The sequence below is a fragment of the Gavia stellata genome, chromosome 17 (genome assembly GCF_030936135.1).
Source record: "Gavia stellata isolate bGavSte3 chromosome 17, bGavSte3.hap2, whole genome shotgun sequence".
In the NCBI taxonomy this organism is placed as follows: Eukaryota; Metazoa; Chordata; class Aves; order Gaviiformes; family Gaviidae; genus Gavia; species Gavia stellata.
Window position 1 is genome coordinate 18077394 of NC_082610.1, and position 21203 is coordinate 18098596.

At 47.5% G+C, this 21203-nt stretch overlaps 1 protein-coding gene across 1 annotated transcript; it reads left to right on the forward strand.

Moving 5' to 3' along the window:
* The first annotated feature begins 3275 nt into the window (after positions 1–3275).
* TH (tyrosine hydroxylase) lies at positions 3276–20409 on the forward strand. Its single transcript, XM_059825922.1, has 13 exons — positions 3276–3365; positions 7907–8110; positions 11369–11543; positions 12048–12136; positions 12353–12420; positions 14176–14226; positions 15118–15263; positions 15670–15805; positions 15940–16009; positions 16354–16410; positions 17012–17107; positions 17230–17363; positions 20250–20409. The coding sequence occupies exons 1-13, from the start codon at positions 3276–3278 to the stop codon at positions 20407–20409; spliced, it is 1476 nt and encodes a 491-aa protein (XP_059681905.1).
* Positions 20410–21203: the final 794 nt, after the last annotated feature.

The following is a 21203-nucleotide window of genomic DNA, read 5'->3' on the forward strand; positions in this document are numbered from 1 at the left end:
TCAACTCTCATTTTGATTTCAGAACTGCAGTCCTACAGATTGCTTCTTTGCGTTCTGCCCCCAATTCTCATTGGCCTCTAGAAATTTCATATCCCAAATACTGGACTTGCTCCTGTGCTATCTGTGCCTTTTATTTAGACACCTGATATCCAGCCAGATATCGAATATATAAATCTTGTTCCCTCCTTCATGCATATATAACAACTTACATTTCCTCCTAGTACCATAATCACTCCTTAAAGTCATAAAAGCATCCACATATGGCACTTCATCCTATTTCCCTTAACGCTTACAAAACACGATTAATTGCAATATGGTACTATATTTCAGAGACCCCACTTCAGGCCAGTTTTCCCTATCACCCAAAAAATATTGTGGCCACCACTGATTATAGTACCTTTTCATTTTCTCTTTAGTCAAAAGATCTCCTCCAAACTTATTCCAGTTTTTCAAAATACACCCCAGGGGAGTACAAGGAGAAGTTGCGGTAGAGGATGCTGCCCCCATTTTCCCATTTTTCTTGTTCACCAAATTATATTACCCAAATAGCATACCCTATCAGTCTGGACCTTTTAATAGTCTGCACTATTATTTTAATCTTTTAAATTAAAGTCTGTTTTAATAGACTGCACACCGCTCCGACCACGCTGGTCGATTAAGGCCACCTGCCGAGTGTTATTGCGTGAATTATGTGGAGGCCAATGTCTCTGACCCCCCCTTGGTTGGTCGACCCCGCTGATCGATAATACCTTAATTTTACCAGAAATCTTACCCAAAAGAGTGGCACCTCCACCCAAAACTCCAAGCTTTTACCCCTTTTCCCAGAAATACCTCTGTTAGGCGTTGTATCTTTGAGTTGCTCAATGTCCCGATGCTGGAGGGGATCCGGAGGAGTCCCCAGACAAAAGGTTGGTGCGTGCTAGAGTCCTGTCTGGTCTGAATCTCCACCACCGGGAACAGTAAGATGATCTGGCCAAGGCCTTAAGGCAGTCCCATCTGAGGTGCCAAAATGTCATCCCAAAAAGAGGGATATTTATCAGGTATACAAGCCAATCCACACAGGGTCGAGGTATTTCTTTATTACAGATTTGCGCAAAGCCGGGAGCTGGGTGATATTTCACAATGCTAGCTCTGCTCCATACAAAAACTACAGCGTATTTACCCTGTTACATGATTAGCAGAAACCCGCCTAAGTTTACACTCATTGGTTAGTGATTAACACGACATTTGTTATTGGCTAGTCGCATTTCAGTTAGCGCGCATGCCCCTTGGAGGAGCGTGGGGGTAAGTCAACTTGGTCTTCAGTTGAGTCGGTGGTCGTGCTCTCCCCCTATTGTCTTTACCTTTCCCCCTGGTTACTGCTGATTTGTGCCGACTTTGCACTTGTGCGGCAACTTTCCAGCTTCATGACCTTCTAGAGCAAGAAGTTCCTCTTTATTAGCTTTCTCCGTTCCTCCCCAAGGGCTTTAAAGATTATCAAAGCATGCAAGTTTATACAAAATAGCCAGTTTTACAATAGGCCTGTTGGTTTAGCTTATCACTTGCCCGGCTGCTGGGTAGCGGGGATGACTCGGGACCTGCCCCTAAAATGTTTTCTGAGAAAATCCTGTAACGCCAGGCAGCATTCCCCTCCACCAGTTTGGTGGGTTTTTATCTTGTGTTTTGAGCATCCAGGGTTTAGCAGAGGGCAAACAGAAGGTTTAGGAGACTCAGAGGGGATTAGGGATGAAATTAAAGCAAAAGCAAGGGCTGCTCTTGCTGTGCGAGGTGGTACCACACGGGAGGATGCAGAGGCTGGGGAGAGAGGAGCCTGATGGCTGCTTAACTCCTTCCTCTGGCTTCCACTGTACTGAACAGCAGGGTGTCCTCAGCACCTGCAATAACAGAAGCTGCTCCACCTGAATTAAAATTAATTTTGGCTCACTACTGCTCCAAATCTCTAGCTGCTGCCGATTGCTCACTTCAGCTTCAAGTTCTACCAGCCTGTAGCAAGATGGGGCTTCCCAAGCTTCCGTGATGGGGCTGGCAGCGTCGATCATGCTGTCTGCTCCCGGTGTTTGCAAGACAAGAGCTTTACAGCCACGAGGAGGTCAATGGGATGTTGATCCTCCAGGGCTTTTGGCACTGCAAAAATCGTCAGCACACTGGCACAAACTCAGCTGACCCACCATGGGAAGGATGAGCCACCAATGCTAACCAGGTGTCTTCAGCAGATGTCTTCCAGAGCAACGCCGTGGTTGGCAAGGTTGCGGGTGAGCTCTCCGGCAGTCGGCCAGTGAAACACCACCAGCTTCCCCACCGCAGGGATTTGTGCCAGCCGGTGTTCTGTCCCCGACACAGCGGTGGCTTACACGAAGCAGGACCCTGTGTTCCCAAAGCACTTGTTTGGTGTGGGAGAGCTGCTGCAAATCCCCTGGGAGGAAAAGGTTGTTTTGCTCACAGCAAAGCAGTCCTGGGACGAGTCCTGAGCAGCCACCCGCTGGCACAGCCCCAGAGGTCCTCTGCCATTTGGTCTCTTAGGAATTACTGCAAGAGGAGCAAAGCCCTCGGGAAGGCAGGATTGAGAGGGTTTTTTTTCAGGTTATTTTCTTTAAATCCTTTTTAATTTCTGAGGACTCAAGGGCCCCAATTCTGTAGTCCTGCTGTCAGCGTTGCATGGCCAAACCAAGACATGAGGTGGTGGGAGAGCACCAAAATGCACAGCATTTGCAGGGGCCAGGCATGGGGAGGTGCGCACATGAGAACAGCATTTAGTCCCGCGGCTGCCTTAGGGGAATCAGTGTTATTTTCCTATTCATTTACTGCCTCAATGACAAGGCAAACATGGGGAAAAAAGAGCTAGAGAGGGCTGAATCTCTTCCTTCCTTTGATTTTGTCCTTTCACGGATCAAAATCCTTTCATGCAACTCCCGAGCTGGGAAAGCAAATGTGTCGGACTGAAACACGGCACGAGAGTGAACTCCATCAAGAAGAAGGGGGGGAAGAAACAGAGTAGAAATCTTTTGGGCGCAGGCAAACAGGTGCGGGGGGGAGCATCTGGTCAGCGAAGGCAGGGTGTCTGCAATCTTTGTAGCGATTAGATTTAATGGGACAGAAACGTTTCTCTCCTTCACATCCCCTCCTCCTCTCAGCCCGAGGGGGAGAAAGGAGGGAGGTGGTGATGGGGAGGTGGCGGGGGGAGAGAAGATTTGAAAGAGTCTTTGACGTCAGCCCTGCCCTATAAAAAGCTGGCAAGGAGCTGGAAAGCGGAGATCAGAGCTCGTGGAAGAGCAAAGATGCCAACCCCGAACATCTCCACCTCTGCAGCCAAAGGCTTCCGCAGGGCGGTGTCGGAGCTGGACTCCAAGCAAGCCGAGGCCATCATGGTAAGACAACCCTACCCCACTTCTTTCTCTCCCCCTCCAAAAACCGCAGTCTCTCCCGTAGCTATAGGCAGAGGCAGGCAGGGATAGGTGGACCAACACTGCCTTTGTGGGAGTTCCCCCACGTGGGCACCTCCGGGCTCCAAGCTGGCAAAGGGGAATTAACTGAACAGGTCTCTCTACATACTGGTACACGTGAAATGCAAACATTTCGGGGGATGAAAGCTTGAACTAATGCAACACCCCCCCACACCAAAAGCACAGTAAATAACCCATAGACCTAAGGCAGGAGTAACAAGGAATCCACAGCGTGAAAGGCAATTCAAAAATCTTAATGCTCTCCTGATTTCAAGGCAATAAACTGCAGAGATTTCACCTGTTCCAGCATAATGAAAAAGTATGGCTGTTATTTCAGACAACATATGAGGCACAGGCAATTTAATCAGTTTGTTCGCTGCTGCTGCGTCCGCAATTCCGCTTTCTCCCAGCACATCCTTCCCTTGTTTCTGTTCCCAGCCCGCCCTTGATGTGGTCTCAGCCCTGGGTTTAGCCCGGGGAATGCTTCTGCACACACCAGGTCTGTATCTGTCAGGGAAAGGAGAGGAAAACTTCCTGCTGAGCTGTCAAATGCCTTTAGAAAGCCAAGTCTGGCCAACTGATTGGACTGGCAGTAGGGACAGGGACATTTCACCTCCTAACCCAAATGCCAGGGCAGGCAGGAGGAGCCCGGAGACGCCTGACATAGGACAGTCCTGTGGGTACAGGGGCCAGGCTGCAGGCAACCCTGGAGGAGCCAGAGCAGCCGGTGCCAGTGGGTGCACCAGGAGGGGACCCCCTCGGGATGCTCGGCAGGAGGAAACCCGGGAATCGAGAGGGGTTATGGAGCAGATGTGTTTGGCAAACGTCTGCAGTGTGACTCCAGCAGGTCAGTTATAGAGGTCCCCATTTCCCTCCCCTGTGCCCGCTGCCTTTTTTACCCACTCTCCTCTTAACACTGTGTGATGCTCTGACTTGGTAAAATCAGCCACTACATGGGCAGTGAGAGGTGTTTTGGAGAGTGGAGTGTGCTGAAAAGGAAGGGATACATTTAGGAAACTAGGAGGTAAGCCTGCTTTCTCTAATACATGGAAATCAGGGAAGGCTTCCCTCTCACACTACCGTTTTCATTCTGGCAAAATAATGAACACTTAAGTGGTTCTTGAAAACCTGGTATTTTCCAAGCTGCTCATCAAATCAGTACTTGAGACGCTCGTTGCTGTCTGGAGAAGGGGTGAGTGTTTGGTTATTACACACTCTGGGGTGCTGCTTCGTGTTTGATGGGAAACGGGCCACTGAATGAAGGGGCCGGAGGAATTCGGGTTCACCCAGTGTGCTGGTAGGAGCGTGGCAGCCCGCTTGGGGTGAGCGGCTCCTCCAGCCTGGGTCGGACGTAAAACCTCAGCCCGTCTTTGTGTCCCTTCTTTGGATGGAAATTCTCAGAAAAATAAAAAGGATAAAACTTAGTCCTGTTAGGATCGCTCTGAGAGCAGGCTGCATGAAAGGCTTTGCCCTTTGCTCTCACCTGGCATAGGAGCTCTCCGCAATCCCGCCGCTTATTTTGCTGGCTTGTACCAGGCAAGAGGCATGACTCTGCATTTGTATGTGACATCGCGTGTCCCCAGCCCTCACGGTGTTGGCGTGACCACAGGTGATGGGCCACCCAGCCCCTGCCCACCACCGCACTGGCTCCAGCAGGTCTGAGGTGTTCCCTTGCCATTAACCCCCCGGGACCAGCACCCTGCTGCAGGGGAAACTGTGCAAACTGGGCGGGGGGGAAAGACCTTTGCAATCCCAGAACTCATCTACATGGGCAAGTATTTTGCATGTCAGCTGGGCCAGCCAAACATGAAACTCACACTGTGGAAAAATCTTTTGTTACATATTTAGTTTTTCTGCTGCTAATAGTTTTTACAAGACACCCTGGGACTGTAGCTGGAGCAGGGTTTGGTTACGGAGCACACAAGCGGAGCCAGGCAGGGGACAGCAGTTGGAGGCAAACCAGCAGGAAGGAGCGCCCAGGGGAGCAGAAGCAGGACGATACTGTCCCCACGATGCAGGGAGGGAAATAGTCGTTACAATCTTTCCTGCTGGCTGTAAATAATGAGCCAGGGGAAAAAAAAAAAAGCCAAAGTACTTTAACTGAGAGCACAGTGTTTTTAATGACACTGCTTAGGTGGAGCACTCTGAGCTGCAGCAAATTCAAAGAAGGCAAAATGAACTAACCCTTTGTAAGAGGTGAATGACCGTATCAGACTCAGGCCCCCGTTAGGCAAATAAATGCTTTGCAAAATCAAATTAAACTTCTCACTGTAGCTAGATATGCGCTCAGGGAGCTAGTCTGCAAGGCAATTCGGAAATACCATGTAACAGTGCCTTCTGAAAAAAGGAAGGCATTTATCGTGAGAGATCAGTTTGCTTAGTTTATATGCCAGATTCCTAATTTCCAGCAAAAGGAGGTAATACCCTGATGAGCGCAAATGTGAGGGGCAGAGAAGAGGACGATGAGATGGGGAGCGTGCAGCCAGGCAGCCTCTACCCAGCCGAGGAGGCAGCAGGCAGGCAGACCCCTCCCAGCGCTCTTCTCCCAAGCAAAATTCAGCCTTTTCCTTTCTTTTTTTTTTTTTAAAATTTATCTACCCAAAACATGCCAGCATGGAGCTAAGCAGCTTCCAGGACCCCTAGACAGGGACCGACACCCCCCGCTCCTTCCTGCCAGGGGCCAACCCAGTCCCAGCACATGGGTCTGACTGGTCACGGAGGTCTTCTTGCTAATTAAACCCCTTCCAGTTGGATTTTAACTTGATCTACAGCCTAAACACGAGGGTCTAATTTCCCTCCTCTCCCCTGCTCCACCCCAGAAGTAAAATCCTGCTGCATCTCTGCACCTTGGGGCTCAGTGTGATAAAACATCCTTGGCTAAAGCACTGCCTGGCTTGGGACCGCTGCAGAGCCCAGTTACTGTGGCCAGCACAAGGCTGTTTGCCCTGCTTATTGCAGGCACTTTAAAGTAAACACCGGCTTAGCTTTAAACACGGTAGCAATATAAAGCACACGCTTAAAGCTGAGCACGTGCTCACAAGCTTTTGAAAGTTATGCCTCAGGATACTTATTAGATGTCTTCTCTCTTTGGGCATGAATACCATCGATTTAGACAAGCAGCAATACGTGCTTATTTGTTAGAAGGTGGTTTTCTGTGCCACAAGGAATAAAAGGGTTGAGGATCAGCAAATATCATTTCAGAGGGGTATCTTTATTAAAAAAGGACTGGATAGAAGTGCGTGGGCTGGCACCTCGATGTGCTGCATTTTTCAGACTGCATTTAAAATGTCAGCTTTATACCGCTAAAGTGTCCAAGAGGATTTTCGCAGGAAACATCAGTTACTGATGGTGGGCTTTGAAAATCAGAGAGAAAATGGGCTTAGTAGTTGAGCAGGCTGCCTTTTTGAAAGGAAAACATTCTCCAAATTTTCACAAGGTAGGGAAGGCACTGCTTGGTTAGCATCTATCTATTTTCCCAATATTTTCAATGTAATCGGAGGGAATACTGCAGCCAGTTCCTGCTCTATATGCAGGTGCTGGATGGCTTTATGTGCTGCTCCTTCTTCAGTGCTGCCCCAGGGTTCTTTTAGCAAGTTCTGAGGGTTTTTCATCTGGTTTGGTTATTGAACACAGAAAATTGAAACCAGCTGAGCTGCCTCTAAATGGAAAACTAGTAGTAAAAAGACCAAGAACAAACAAGTTAGTATATGAGCTATTTGTATAACAAAAGAAACAGCAGTGATGGAAATAGTTTGTAGCTCACTATAAATATAAACGAGTGACCTAACACGACCTCAGGCACAGAGCTGCAGCAATTTAGGTGCAATTCCAAGTAACAGAAATCTGCCAGAGTTTGTTGGGACAAAACAAATCTATAGATCAGTGGGAAGAATTTATTTTCTGGGGTATATGGATGCGGTTCCAATTACACTTCGATGGGCAAGCATTCACTTAATGTGAGAAGAAAATGTCACGTTGGATCCTGGGAGCAGTTTAGCTAAGCTGCCCTGCTAATACACCTGCAAACAGTTTGTGTTTCCCGGCCAGGCCACAGCTGTGGGCTTCAGCTGTCCCTCATAGCGTATCTTTTCTCAGGTGACTTCATGTTTATCTATTGCTTCTCCACTTGAGTTTATCAGACACCTGAAAACTGCGTAAGATTGTTTCTGAATTTTATTTTTTGAAGGGTATAGAAAACTGTTGCTTGGGAAGGTGAGGGGAGAAGCCCACTCTCTAGTCATGCTACAAGGATATTTTACACAGATTTTTCCTAAAGCTCCACATTTCTGAAAGTTCAATTGTAAAGCCTCAGTTCTTGTCACTAGATCTTCCTCTACAAAGCCAGGCAAGTCAGTCCAACCTTCCCCTTCTTCTTCCGCTGAGACACATCGGTCACACCTCATCCAGCCATCTGATCTCCCCTACACCTCTATCAGAAGTGTTATTTATTTCTGTTCTGCCTTCAGTCTCCGCGGTTCATTGGTAGACGTCAAAGCCTCATTGAAGATGCCAGAAAGGAAAGAGAGGCTGCAGCTGCAGCATCTGATGCTGCAGAGTCTACAGAGACCATTGTCTTTGAGGAGAAGGATGGGAGAGCCATGCTGAACCTCTTCTTCATGCTCAAGGGAGCCAAGACTTCACCACTGTCCCGTGCACTTAAGGTATTTGAGGTGAGTACCTAACCTGGTGTATGGGGCTCAAGGAACACACTACAGATTTCATGGCTCTTCTGTGAGAAATATCACCTGAGTCTACTAAAGAAGACTCAGAGTAGATCTGCCTACTTCAAATTATCAGTTAATTGTCTGATGTCCCCACAGTCACATTTTGCTCATGCCCCAGCGTGTTCTCACTTCCCATCACTAAGAATGAGCCATACCTCTGTCTGGTAGTGCTGTTAAGCTCTGGGCTTAACTTTGCTTAATTACTGGATCCAACCACACAGGTTCACACCTACAATCCACATCCTTGTGGCTTGTAGTATGCTCTGACAGCCCCCTCCACTGCTCAGCACTTCAACTTCATGTGCAGGGCTCTGATCCCACATTCAAAGCAAGCCGTGTGCCCTGCATGGCCACAGGCCAAACCTGCCTTACATGTGGGTCAAGTCTTTGTCAGTCTCTGAATGGCATTGCCACATTGGTCCTTGGTCAAAGAGTTACAGGAACTACTTCACCCTGGGTGTAAATCTGGTGTATTGATTTCAAAATTACCTCCCTCCTTCAGGGATGAATTTGATTCACATGTTAAATGATCTGTTGTTTCTGCCCAGAGATGTGCTCTGTATATGGCTTTAATACCAAGGAAAACTGGTAACTAATTGAGCTTTTTCCCCCTAGCCAGCGATATAATGTTGCATTATCTAGGATCTCAGTACCATGAATGGAAAGACTGAGATAAGTGCTGCCTATTTAAACAGTTATCAAAACACAACTTGCATTTATGTAGTACATTTTAATCCTTCTTTTAATCTGTTTTGCAAACTGAGGTTCTGAGATGTGATTATCTACAGTAGTTTAATTTCATTGACTTCAGCAGTGAGAGGAGAGGACAATTTGTTCCTATTAATCAGTCACATGGGTTATAAGGGGCCTCCAGAGGTCTCTAGTCCAACCTCCTGCTCAGAGCAGGTCCAGTCACAGCAGGTTGCTCGGGGCTGTGCTTGTTGCATTTTGAATATCACCAAGGTAGAGATCCCAGTCTCCTTGGACCCCTTGAGCAGTGTTTGGCTGCCTTCATGATAAAAAACCTTTTTCTCTTTTCTTTTTCTTTTTAATGTCCTTGTTTCCAGCTGGTGGCCATTGCCTCTTGTCCTCCCACTGTGTGCTTTTCAGACGAGTCTGGCTCTGTCTTCTTTACCCTTTCCCACCACGTACTAGTAGACAGTGAACAAATCTCCCCTGCCCCTTCACTTCTTATGACCGAACAAATCCAGTTCCCTCGGTCTTTCTTCATATAACGTTGTGCTCCAGCCCCCTGAGCATCTTGGCAGTCCTCCACTATACCTGCTACAGGACATCAATGTCTTTCTTCTATGGGACATGGTACTCCAGATGTGGTCTCCCTCACCCCAGATAGAGAAGAGGAATTACTTCCTTTGACCTGTTGTCTACAGTCTTGCTACTACAATTCAGTATGTGGTTGGCCTTTCTCATCACAAGGGCGTTCTGCTAGCTCATATATTAATACACAGGATAATCATATAACACCTTCTTCCACACAAAATGCAACCATTTCTAGGGTAAAAGCACATCACCAGCAATACTATACAGCAAAACCACTACCTAAGAGCTGTAAACATACAAAAAGTGTGTTTGAGGGATAAGTATTTCTCTGAAATTGTAGGGCATTCTAGCTATTCATTGCCCATGAGGTACTATCTCTGATAATCTTATGAAAAGTGTTTAAGATCTTCAACAATTACAAAACATCTTGCACCTCCTCTGTGCAAGACGACTGTTGCAAGAAAAGCTGTTTTCTGGGCAACATACGGTTCTTGTCTCAAGACTGAAAGAATCTCTAAGACAAGCTTGTCAGACAAAAGCCTTGGTGTTGCCATGGTTGGGGTCTCCTTCCTACAAGTGCACAGCTGCCAGATAAGGCATGAAAAATCCATCAGTGTACCATTTCAAATGCAAGAGACTGCTTAATGTGTATGAAACACAGAAGTGTAGGCTCTTGTATTTGGCAGATTTTATGTTACACTGCCTTTAAAGTTTATAATTTAAAAAAATTTTAAAGCATCAAATAAGAAGCAGGAGCAGCTTATGTTCAAATATTATTTGTTTCTTCCTGGAGCAATCTACTTGCTGCATCAAGAGCTTTCCTAGTAAAAAAGCTCTTTGAGCTTGTCACAGAGAGATCTTTAAATATAATAAAAAGACAAGCATGTCAAGCCACCACAGAGGAAGATTCATTTCCCATATCCCTCTGGCAATGCAGGTACAAGATATGAAAGCAGACGGGCATAATGACATTTGCCTCGTCATGAACCAGGCTGCAGGGAAGCTGGTTTCACTCTTCTGTGTGTGTTACATGCAGCCAAAGCATAGGTAATGCAATCAGAGCTGTCAGATTAATGCAAAGGTATTGATTGTTGAGGGGACAATGTAATAGTGAAGTTGGTAGGTGCATTAAAAAACACGGTCCTAAATTTAATTTACCTGTGGCATCGCATCTGTTCCTTCTCATCTTTCTGCTCTGATTAACAAAAGGAATCATGTCCCTTCCTCTCCCAAAGATCTTGCAGAGACTTTGGAAAGGTTGGGTCATTGCCCAGGGACTTGGGCTTGTACTGCCAGTTTTCACCGAGCTAGAGAAAATATCCACAAATCTACCAGGGTCCTTTGGAAGACTACAGACTCCATTTTGCCTCCTTCTTATTCTTTGGGGGAGGTCAGTTTTGGTAGCAAGCCCCAAATTAACGCTACTGCTGCCGGGGGGCGGCTCGGCCGCGCTGGTTCAGCACCATGGCCAGCGCCGCACCGCCTGCCCCGGCCGCGCCCGCTCCTTCTACGTCATCGCCAGCTCCTTCCCCCACCGCCCTTCTACGTCACCGCCAACCCCTTCCCCCCGCCCCAACCAGCAAAAAAGCACCCTTGCCTTAAGTGGCAGATTAAAGGAAAGGGGGTCATAGGATGTGGCATTTTGCCGCATCCATTTCCCCTCTTCACACAATCTTCTTTGCCACTGTTGAAGTCTTCTGTTGATAGTTATTGACCAGCCCCACTGGTTGTCTGTCCAGAAGGAAAAATTGTGGAATGAATGGATAAGTGTGTTTATCCCAATGGCGGGGGGGGAGGAAGGAAGGAGAAAAAGACAAGGGGGATTCCCTCCCAAATGTATCCATATGGACATCTTTGGGAAGTACCAGCAGGTGTTTCAAGTGTTTTTTAATGTTTTTGTTCTCCTTTTCCGTGTCCCAAAAGACATTCGAAGCTAAAATTCACCACCTGGAGACCAGGCTTAGCCGAAAGCCCCGTGAAGGGACTGCTGAACTGGAGTACTTTGTGCGCTGTGAAGTCCACAGCTCTGACCTCAATACTTTCATTAGCTCCATCAAGAGGGTAGCAGAAGATGTGAGGACCACTAAGGAAGACAAATGTAAGGAACTTACAAACTGTTTCGCTTTTGCGGAGAGGCTGAGCTGTAGAAACAGGGTGGAGACTTTGTTATTGCCAGAAAAGGGGAAGGGTTACTGCATGCCAAATTTGAACAAAAGAGAAAAGACTGCCTCTGGGACACCTGAATCTTAAAAGCCACTTCCCTTCTTGTCCATTTCTCCACAGACTCCAGAGTCCATAGCCCATTCTTCTGGTGCCAGACTGAAAAAACAGAAATAGGAGATGAAATTTCATGCTTTGTTCACACCTCTCCTACAGAGTTCTGCATCCCCTACTCCAGTGTTTTATATTATAAGTGTAAAGTAGTTTCCTACCTATGTGTCAGGAACTCTGCACAGATCGAGCACTAAACTGCACGACATTCCCCATGCCATCCTGTTTTGAAGACAGGATGATTCTTATTGTAAAGAATCATCCCCTTCTCAGCAGGGGATGCTCCATTTTCACTTCCCCAGCCAGTTTTTTTCTTTCTCTCTCTCCACAGTTCACTGGTTTCCCAGAAAAATCTGTGAATTGGACAAGTGCCACCATTTGGTCACCAAGTTTGACCCTGACTTGGATCTGGATCACCCGGTGAGTTAGTCTGTGTGGGCACGTCCTCACATTGGAGTCCTGAGCCTTCCCTCGGAAGCAGGGAGCTGGAGAACACCTATTAGTGCAGCTGATCAGGGAACTGTAGCACAATCACCGCCATGAGAGAAGTTTCTCCAGCTATTGATGAACTTTTTTGGGTGAGAAATTTTAGTAAGTGATTAAAAATCCTGTCTCTGTTCCTATTTGTCATCACAGGGCTACTCTGACCAAGTATATCGCCAGAGAAGGAAATCAATAGCAGAAATTGCTTTTCACTATAAGCAGTAAGTCTCTTTCTGTACATCCATGCAGGGACAATGTCATGTCAATGCAACCTGTTGGGAAGTCATTGTGCTACCTGCATAAGACTTCTCTTCTTTTATGTTTTGTTTCCCCATTCAGCCTTGCCAGCTTTTTTTGTGTCCCTTTTCTCTCTGTGTATTCCAGTCTCTTCTTAATTAAAAAATGTCTGTGGTCATTAATTCATACATACATACAAAGCCAGAATAAACCTCCTGCATAACAAAAGCCATGTATAATTCCATCAGACCCCAAACTTAATTTTGAAATGTAGCATCTCTTTTAGAATGACGTCTAGTTTTGACTTCAGTGTTTCAAGTACTGAAAAAGCTACCACATGCCCAGAAAACTTGTTCCAATGGTTCATTATCCTGGCTGTGAAAAAACGCGGGTTTTATTTCTAAACTGAACTTCAGTAGCTTTAGCTTTCACCCAATGGATCATACGTGCTTTTCATCGGCTAGATTGAATTCTGCTATCAGGGGTTTTTTTACTGTGTGGGTATTTATAGACTAAATGTTTCCCCTCCTAACTCTCTCTGATAAATTAAATAGATTCCAGTAATGGTCTCATCATTGTCTTATAGAGATTTAAGACTATCTCTTGTACTCCTACTTAATACTCCTCTTCTGATATATGCAGTGATAGCATTCAGTCTCTTCACTACAACATCAAACAGAGTTCTAATATTCAGCTGGGTTTGTAAAATATTCCCTAGATCCTATTCAGTAACACTGCCTTTCACCGTAGCGTCTCCCTCTCTGAGCAGGACTTTAAATGTAGAGTTCTGTAGCGAGCTGTGCTGAAAGCAGGCTATGGGAATTATATGGGTCACCTTCTTGAGCCACCCCTGCAACCTGTGTGATCCCAGCATGGCTTTCTGCTCTGTTAGGTTTCATGTTCTTTGCAGATTTGAAGCCCAGAATGTAGACACTGATGTTTTTATACTGTGCTAATACTAAATGCACAGAAAGTCACTGTGCCAGCAAGAGAGTCCTGAGGGACACAGGAATAAATATTGCCCTAAGGTGATGCACCCATTTAAGATGTCTTCTCTCACATCTCATCTGCAGGTTAGCGTTTATGAGCTGCTGTGTAGCATCCCTTCAGGCTGTTAATGGAAAAAGAACTGTGCTTTATCGCTGTAATGTGTGAATATCTCATTTGTTCAGATACAGAACAGAAGGATTTAGGAAATACAATTGCTTATTATGATGCAGAAAAGGTGAAAGTGTCAGTCGTCTTTAGTTCCCACGTCTATCAATGTTAAGATTTTCTTTTCTTGCCACCCTTAATCTTACTGACAATACATTTTTCTGCAGTTCAAATGCATTTAGTTTTCCTTATTAGCTGCTTCAGCCACTGATTCATTCTTGGAGCCGTGAGCCCCCTGAAGCTCAGGCACATGAAATAAATTTATTTTCACACAAAGTTTCAATTTTTTCCAGTGAAAACCATTTTTTTTTTTCTGGAAAATATTATGCCTGCTAAGCTTTTGCTCATCCCTTGTTCATTTATAACCTCTGGCTAGACTAATGCTTTCCTCTGTGTCTATGTATTTGTTGCACCTGTACAAATGACCCAGTACTAAGGCTTTGTTTTTCCTGTCACCCCCTTGTTTGGTTTAAGGAAGATTCATCAACATCAGGCAGAGCTTCTCCAAAGTGCTTCCTTCTCAAAGGGAAGAGGAGCCTGGCTTGTGCTCTGCTGCTGTCAGTAATGGTGTGTTTGTCTTGCAGCGGGGACCCGATCCCTCATGTGGAGTACACGGCAGAGGAGATCGCTACCTGGTGAGCGCTGATTTAATCTGTGACCTTTATTGGCTTCACCACTAGAAGCTGGGACTCAAAACCTAAATGGTTAGGGCATGATCTCTTGAAAAATGTATCAGGAGTGCAAACACCCTACTTAATGGCTTGTTAGAAAAACCAGTAACTTATTGCATGGCATTTTATGGTAGGGACTGCATTCGGGAGAGCAAGCTACCTCCAAAACAGTGATGGATGCTCTGTCTCCTCCTCTCTTGGTGCTGCACCAAGAACACTTTCACGCTGCAGCCCCCGGGAGTTTCCTCCAAAGGAGCCTCTCCGGAGAGCGAGGTAGATAATTTGGAGTCCCACTTCTCTAAGGAGGCCTGGCTTAGTAACAGCCTCCAAACAAAGGGCAGTTATAGCTGCAGAAAGAAGTATGAGGCCCACGGTGAATATCTGCATGGTAGCTCACTGGCCTCACTTAGGAAAATGCTTCCTTTGAACATGATTATTTCCAGGCGCGTCGCTGCAGGAGTGTATCTGAAAATAAGGCCAGCTCATACGAGCTGAGTACACAGGCTCCTAAAGAAGGTCATCTCCTGGTTATATTGACTGTCTGCATAGTGCAACTTCAGGAGCTCACCTATAGGGAATATTTTAATTCCAGTTAATACCTTTTATACAATCTTCTGACCTTCAAGGTTAGAAATAGGTCTGTGCAGATACCACTGCTGACTTTGCAGGCTCATTTGAATGTGTGTCTGTATGTTTACATAACCCTATCAATGCGCACAGACATAGACTTAGTGGTGGAGAAAGGCAAAAGGACAAGAAACTGAGAGGTGTGAGTCCTTGGTAGTGTATAACCAGAGGACAGGAGAGGACTAGGCACATCAAGCCACTGAACGTCTGCCACCTCTCGTCCTGAAGGAAGGAGGTGTACAGCACCCTGAAGAGCCTGTACCCCACCCACGCCTGCAAGGAGTACCTTGAAGCTTTCAATCTGCTGGAGAAATTCTGCGGCTACAACGAGAACAACATCCCTCAGCTGGAGGAGGTCTCCCGCTTCCTGAAAGGTGGGTACAAGCCTGGGGGACCCAGGGCCAGGGTCTGACAGGGCTCCAGCATGGTGGTGGCAGCTACAGCCCGGAAACCCTAACCCGAAGGAGGAGTGTGCGAGCTGAGATTTGGGAGGAGAGATATTGGAGGCTTGTGCATTGCCCACAGAGGACGGTGGTAGAGCCCAGGTGGTGGGGAACTGCAGCTAAGCACAGTAGGCTGCAAGTGAAGTCAAGCCCATAGTCAAATGATCCCACTGAGCACCTAACGAGCAGATGTTTTTCCCTAGTAGGATTAGGGATGGCACAGCAGAAGCCCTTTAGTTTCCAGCACTGACGCTTTTGCTGTCCGTGCTGGGACCACGGGACACCAGCACAGCCCGTGGGCCAGGCACCCCTGCAGAGACGGTATGTGCTGTTTCAGAGAGGACCGGCTTCCAGCTCCGGCCAGTGGCCGGCTTGCTGTCAGCGCGGGACTTCCTCGCCAGCCTTGCCTTCCGTGTCTTCCAGTGCACGCAGTACATCCGCCACGCGTCCTCGCCCATGCACTCCCCCGAGCCGTGAGTATCGCCTGACCCCCATGGCCTCCCCTGCCTGGACATCCCACCTGGCCAGCAATTAACCTTTCTCCCTAACGGACAAACTCTGTCCACTGCTGATCACGTTTTCCTCCTTTCCCACTGGGCATCGGCAGGGATTGCTGTCACGAGCTGCTGGGGCATGTGCCGATGCTGGCCGACAAGACATTTGCCCAGTTCTCTCAGGTAAGGTGGTTGTCTGCTTCCTCACCCCTAAGAGCACAGGGCATGAGGTGGGAACCCAAACCGACCCCAGTCTCGCCACCTAAACCCTACTTGTTCTAGGATTTATTTGTCTTAAACACAATGTTCAGGAGCCCTAGTGATGGACTGAGAACCCTAATACAGAGTAAAAATATCAGGCTCTGCAGCAAAGTGTTTTTAGTCAGAGCACGATGAAGCCCCAATAGATGCAGGACAGCGCAGAGTGACAATATCTGTTGTCTCAAGGCAATAAAAGAAAGCAATCCATGCGTAAGGCCCTCAAACCGAGTCCGTCCTGATGTTCACCCCTTCCCTTCTCTTCCCAGGACATTGGGCTGGCGTCTCTGGGAGCGACTGATGAAGAAATTGAGAAACTCGCAACAGTAAGTTTTCCTCTTTGCTGGATGGGGGCCCCGACCCCGCCAGCAGCACTTCTGAGGTATCGGGGGGACTGGTCCAGCCTGGTCTCCCCAGGTTTGCAGGCTCAGAGCCCCTACCCAACCTGCCCCAGCCCTGCTCTTTCACGATGACTGTGCAGAGCAGAGATCAGTTAAACAGCAGAGCTCACTTGCACATTAACCCAGTTTTCTTGGGCACCAGAGTATCATCAAGCATTGTATTTCTAATGACAGCACTGCTGGGACTCTTTGGGATGGGATTAAATGACATCTGCTTCCTTTGGCTCTTCCTCAGCAAGGTGACCCGTCCTGCTCCAAGGGCACTGAACGGCAGCACCGCACAGCAGCCAGGCACGTAGGGGACCAGCCCAGGGACACAGTTTCCATCTGTCCCGGTGTGGCAGCAGTTAGTTTAGCATTTTGCTCTGGCAGCGATGGGTGCAGGGTAAGGAGAGGGGACAAAGTGCCAGGTGCCTGTTCATTTAAACAACCCCAGACCCCGGCCGCGACGCAAGGGCTTAGAAGTGACAGGGAGATGAAGATGAGGAGCTGTGTCCCCTGTGTGTTTTTCTTTCTCCTTTCACAGCTTTACTGGTTTACAGTGGAGTTTGGGCTCTGCAGACAGAACGGGATAGTCAAAGCCTATGGAGCTGGGCTCCTGTCTTCCTATGGGGAACTCATAGTAAGTCCCAGCATAACTTGCCTCTCTGCACAGCTCCAATGACTTTACCCGATCTGTTCTCCACCTCTGTCTATCACATATGTGCTCCCCTTAATTTGGGGATTTTTTTGCTGTGTCCATAGCACTCCTTGTCAGATGAACCAGAGGTGCGGGACTTCGACCCCGATGCTGCTGCTGTTCAGCCCTACCAGGACCAGAACTACCAGCCTGTATACTTTGTGTCCGAGAGCTTCAGCGATGCCAAAAGTAAACTGAGGTAGGACTGGGCAGTAAGGAGAGACCCAAACAGAAGGAAATGAAGCTATAATATATTGAAACAGGTGTTGACACCATGGCTGCTTTCAGTTCAAGGTCTCAGAAGTACTCTGGAAACTGTTGTCAGGTCTTTCAAAGTAAAGTGATTCTTCAGTTCCTACAGGGTCCAACTTCAGTCCCTTGGATTCACCCAAGAGCCCCCCAGAAATATGCTGGACACAAGGGCGTGGGTGTGGAGGAGTGGGATGGGGTGGGAGGCACTCTTGGAGGCAAGACTTAGGGAGCGAGAGAAGGGACAAATGTAGCTCACCTGCCTAGTTCTTATAGGAAGGAGTTACAGACTATCTCCAGTTCCCAGGGGAGGCCAAGCAACATACCAGAGGGCTGGTGATCCGGAAATTGGAGACTCAAAACACCCAGCACCAAGTGATACAGGTCAGATGCAGGCTGTCCCTCACGGGAGCATCGCACCAGCATGTGTCCTGAAACACGGGCTTCTGCGTCATGTAAAAGTTTGCTCTGTGGGTGAAAGTTTTAGGAGAGGGGTGAAGAGCTCCTCAAAACGGTGGCATTCTCTGAATTTAGGATGCAGAAAGATGTTTGTGTTTCTGAGCAGCTGCTGGGCAACTTACCTATTTATCATTCAACCAGCAACACCCCCCCAGGCATCGTTAGCAGCTCATACACAAATAGAAAAGATTTGGTTGATGGGGATAGATTTATCCATGGGAAAAAGGGAACTTTTGCTCCCTAGGCTGGTTAACATGGGTTAGCGGACCCCAGACAGCATCCCACCAGTGTAATTGGGTTTCCCCATCCCATGGGACTGCAAACAGGATGGAGAGGGGCAGCTCTACCCATGGACATCTGTTCAGAAGAGCATTTTCTTGGCCATATCCAGAATTGCCCACAGGAGGAAATCTCAGTCCTTTAACATTTGACTGACAGAGGAAAGCTTTGCCTACACCATTTCATCTTAGCTTAGGAAAGGGATAGCATGAGACAAAGTATTACACAATGTACATGACTTTGCAGTTCCTGCAAATGGGGTGTTTCATATAAATAACGTGGCGAGGACTGCTATATTTCAACTTCTGCTTTTATTACCCTCACTTGCACCGTTCATAAAACCTGGAGTCTAGCTGCTCAAAAGCAAGCACCTGGGGAGCCTGTCCTCTCACACACACTAGGCTGCTTTAAAAAAAACCCCAACTGTTGCCTAATGAGTCATTTCCTTCCATTTAAAAAGGAAAAATACAGCACATACACAGCCAAGATTAGGCTAGAGGGTTTTGACAGTGACAGGCACTGTAAATTATCCTCTTTAAAGAGCTTGGAGACCACACAGATGTTACTCTGTGAGGTCAAAACATTCAAACATCTATATTTTTTGCATTACTAGCAGCTGCCACCATGGACCTGATTATCAGTGTTATCCCTCAAGACAAGTCTCTTTTGCCAGAAAGAAAACTTTCCACCCCTTTTCTAGGGTGGACCCCCACCCCCTCAATGCCCTTCCAGGCACCCATGTCATACTCCTACGCTTCAAAAAGGTGTCAAGTGAACAGACCTGTGTTGGAGGGCAAGCTTCTAACCATTAGCAGCTGTGCTACGAGTCATCCCTGTGGCTGATAGCATTAATAAGGGAGGTGAGCGGGCCTTTGTCTGGGAGAGCTGGGGGCACTGAGATAAGCTGTATCTTTCAGGAGGTGAATAATGTGAGTATGCAGTAAAACCCCTCTGTTTGCACTTGTTTTTGTTTCCCTGCAAGCATGGCAGCTCCTTGCAAGCGCTAGGCTGTGGCTTTGGCCATGTTGCTGCTTGGCTCTGTCTGGAGCTGGTGGTGTTTTCCCCAAGCCCCAGCAATCCAGGACTAGGTTTCCACCAGCCGGAGGAGCATCTGAGGAAGGGATGGGCTTCCCTGTGCCGGAGCAGAGCCACGGTAGCCACAAGAGGGTACCCTAAGCTAAGCAATTCAGGAGTGAAAGGGTGATGCTTCAGCAGAGGCAAGGAAGCATGCCTGTTGCTAGTGCTGTTTGTTCCCCCATCTTCCCAGGTCTTTCCAGCATGAGACTGTAGCTATCAGTACCTAAATATAGATTCTCAGCTCCATATTTACATAGCCACTAAAGGAAAAAACCCTAACTTGTCAAGTGTACAAATCCTAGTATTGCAGGTGAACATGAGCAACTTTGGAGAAAACTTACCCTTGATTTGTTTTCACTTGACCTTATACTTCTCCTTTAGAAAGGTACCAACAAGGTCTTGCTCTTGTGAGGTGTCAGGCTCATCACTGAGGTCTAGAGTCCAGTTGGCTTTGGGTACAGTAGTGCAATGTTGCTCAGCCACATGGCTCTGGTAATGCTATTCCTGTCCCCTTGCCCAGCCCTGAGCCACTGCCTGTCAAACTTATCCTTAAAATGGCTTGCAGCTATTTCCCCCCTCCCCAAGGAGACATTAGTCAATAAATGAATGTCAGAAAGGATTTGGGAATACAGTACTATAATACCACAGGCTTTCCCTGAAATTTAGCTTCTAAATCTCCTTGGCATTTTTGAAAAAGAAAAAAAGAAATTGAAGTAGAGGATGCCTGGTGGTGGCCACAGAGGTGACCAGTTCAGTGTGCCCTCCTGTTTGGTGCAAGCCCATGTGTTCAGCCCATGGAAACCCATAGTCAAACTCATGGCCTTCCTTGCTGGACAGGAGGGATCTCAACTACTGCTATAGCCCTGTGGAGCTGGAAAGGTGGGAAGCCAGGGTGTTTGTGCTAGCCTAGAAACTCTGCCTAAAGGAGGTGTTAACTTGTGATCTGGGTGAATGGTGATGGGTAGGAGGCAGACTCAGGACCCATCTCTTGTACCAAGTCCTCTGCACCCTTTCCTTGCAGGAGCTACGCGGCACACATCAAGAGGCCCTTCTCGGTCAAATACGAGCCCTACACCCACAGCATCGAGCTCCTGGACAGCCCTCAGACGATCTGTCACTCTCTGGAGAGCGTAAGGGATGAGATTCACTCGCTGATTAACGCGCTCAATGTTATCAGTTAATATGAGAACTGGGCTCTTTCCTTCCCCTCTTCCCTCGCAGCCCCAAATCCGCCTGCTCTGCCCTCGCCTAGTTCCCAGCTGATAACTCCTACCTGTCTTCTCCAAACATTTGCACCGCTGCCTGTCACCACACGACCCCAACAGCTTTCCACTTCTGTATGTAGGGCCAGCTCGGAGGAGGGCAGAGGGATGGACCCAAGGCCTGCTGGTGTTTTGGGTAGCTCTTCTATTGACTGCTGGAAGAGGCTTAGCACAGACCAAAAGCATGACCAAGCTACAGAGTTGATGTCAAGAGCCGTGCGCTAGGCTCCTGGGTGCAAGGAAGAGGAGAAAAGCTTCTTTACTAAAAAAAAGAGAGAAAATCTATTTTTTGCAGTTTGAGAGCATAACTTAATGTGCTTCTTTAGCCCCAAAGCAACTCCTATAGCAACTTCATGAGGGACACTCAGTTCCCACCATCTCCTGCCTTTTACAGCCTCATACATTTGGAAATGCAGAGCTGTTATAGAAGCTTTTCTGCCTGAGCTGACTCTGTGAGGTTTAAAATTTCAGCTTCCAGCCTCCCCTCAGCTTCTCGCACAGGGGGATGCTTAAGCAAGAACCCCTGAGCTGCACCACCCCACCAGGCTGCAATAAATATCGTAGCTCCCCTGAACCTCTAAATTGACCTAATCCAGGAGCTGCCTACCTGGTGTAGAGCAGACTGAGTGGGGCCACTGGTGTCCTGAGTTTGCCAGTCCTTGGGAGGATTTCACACACTTTCACTTTTCCAGTCTATTACACTGATACAGCAT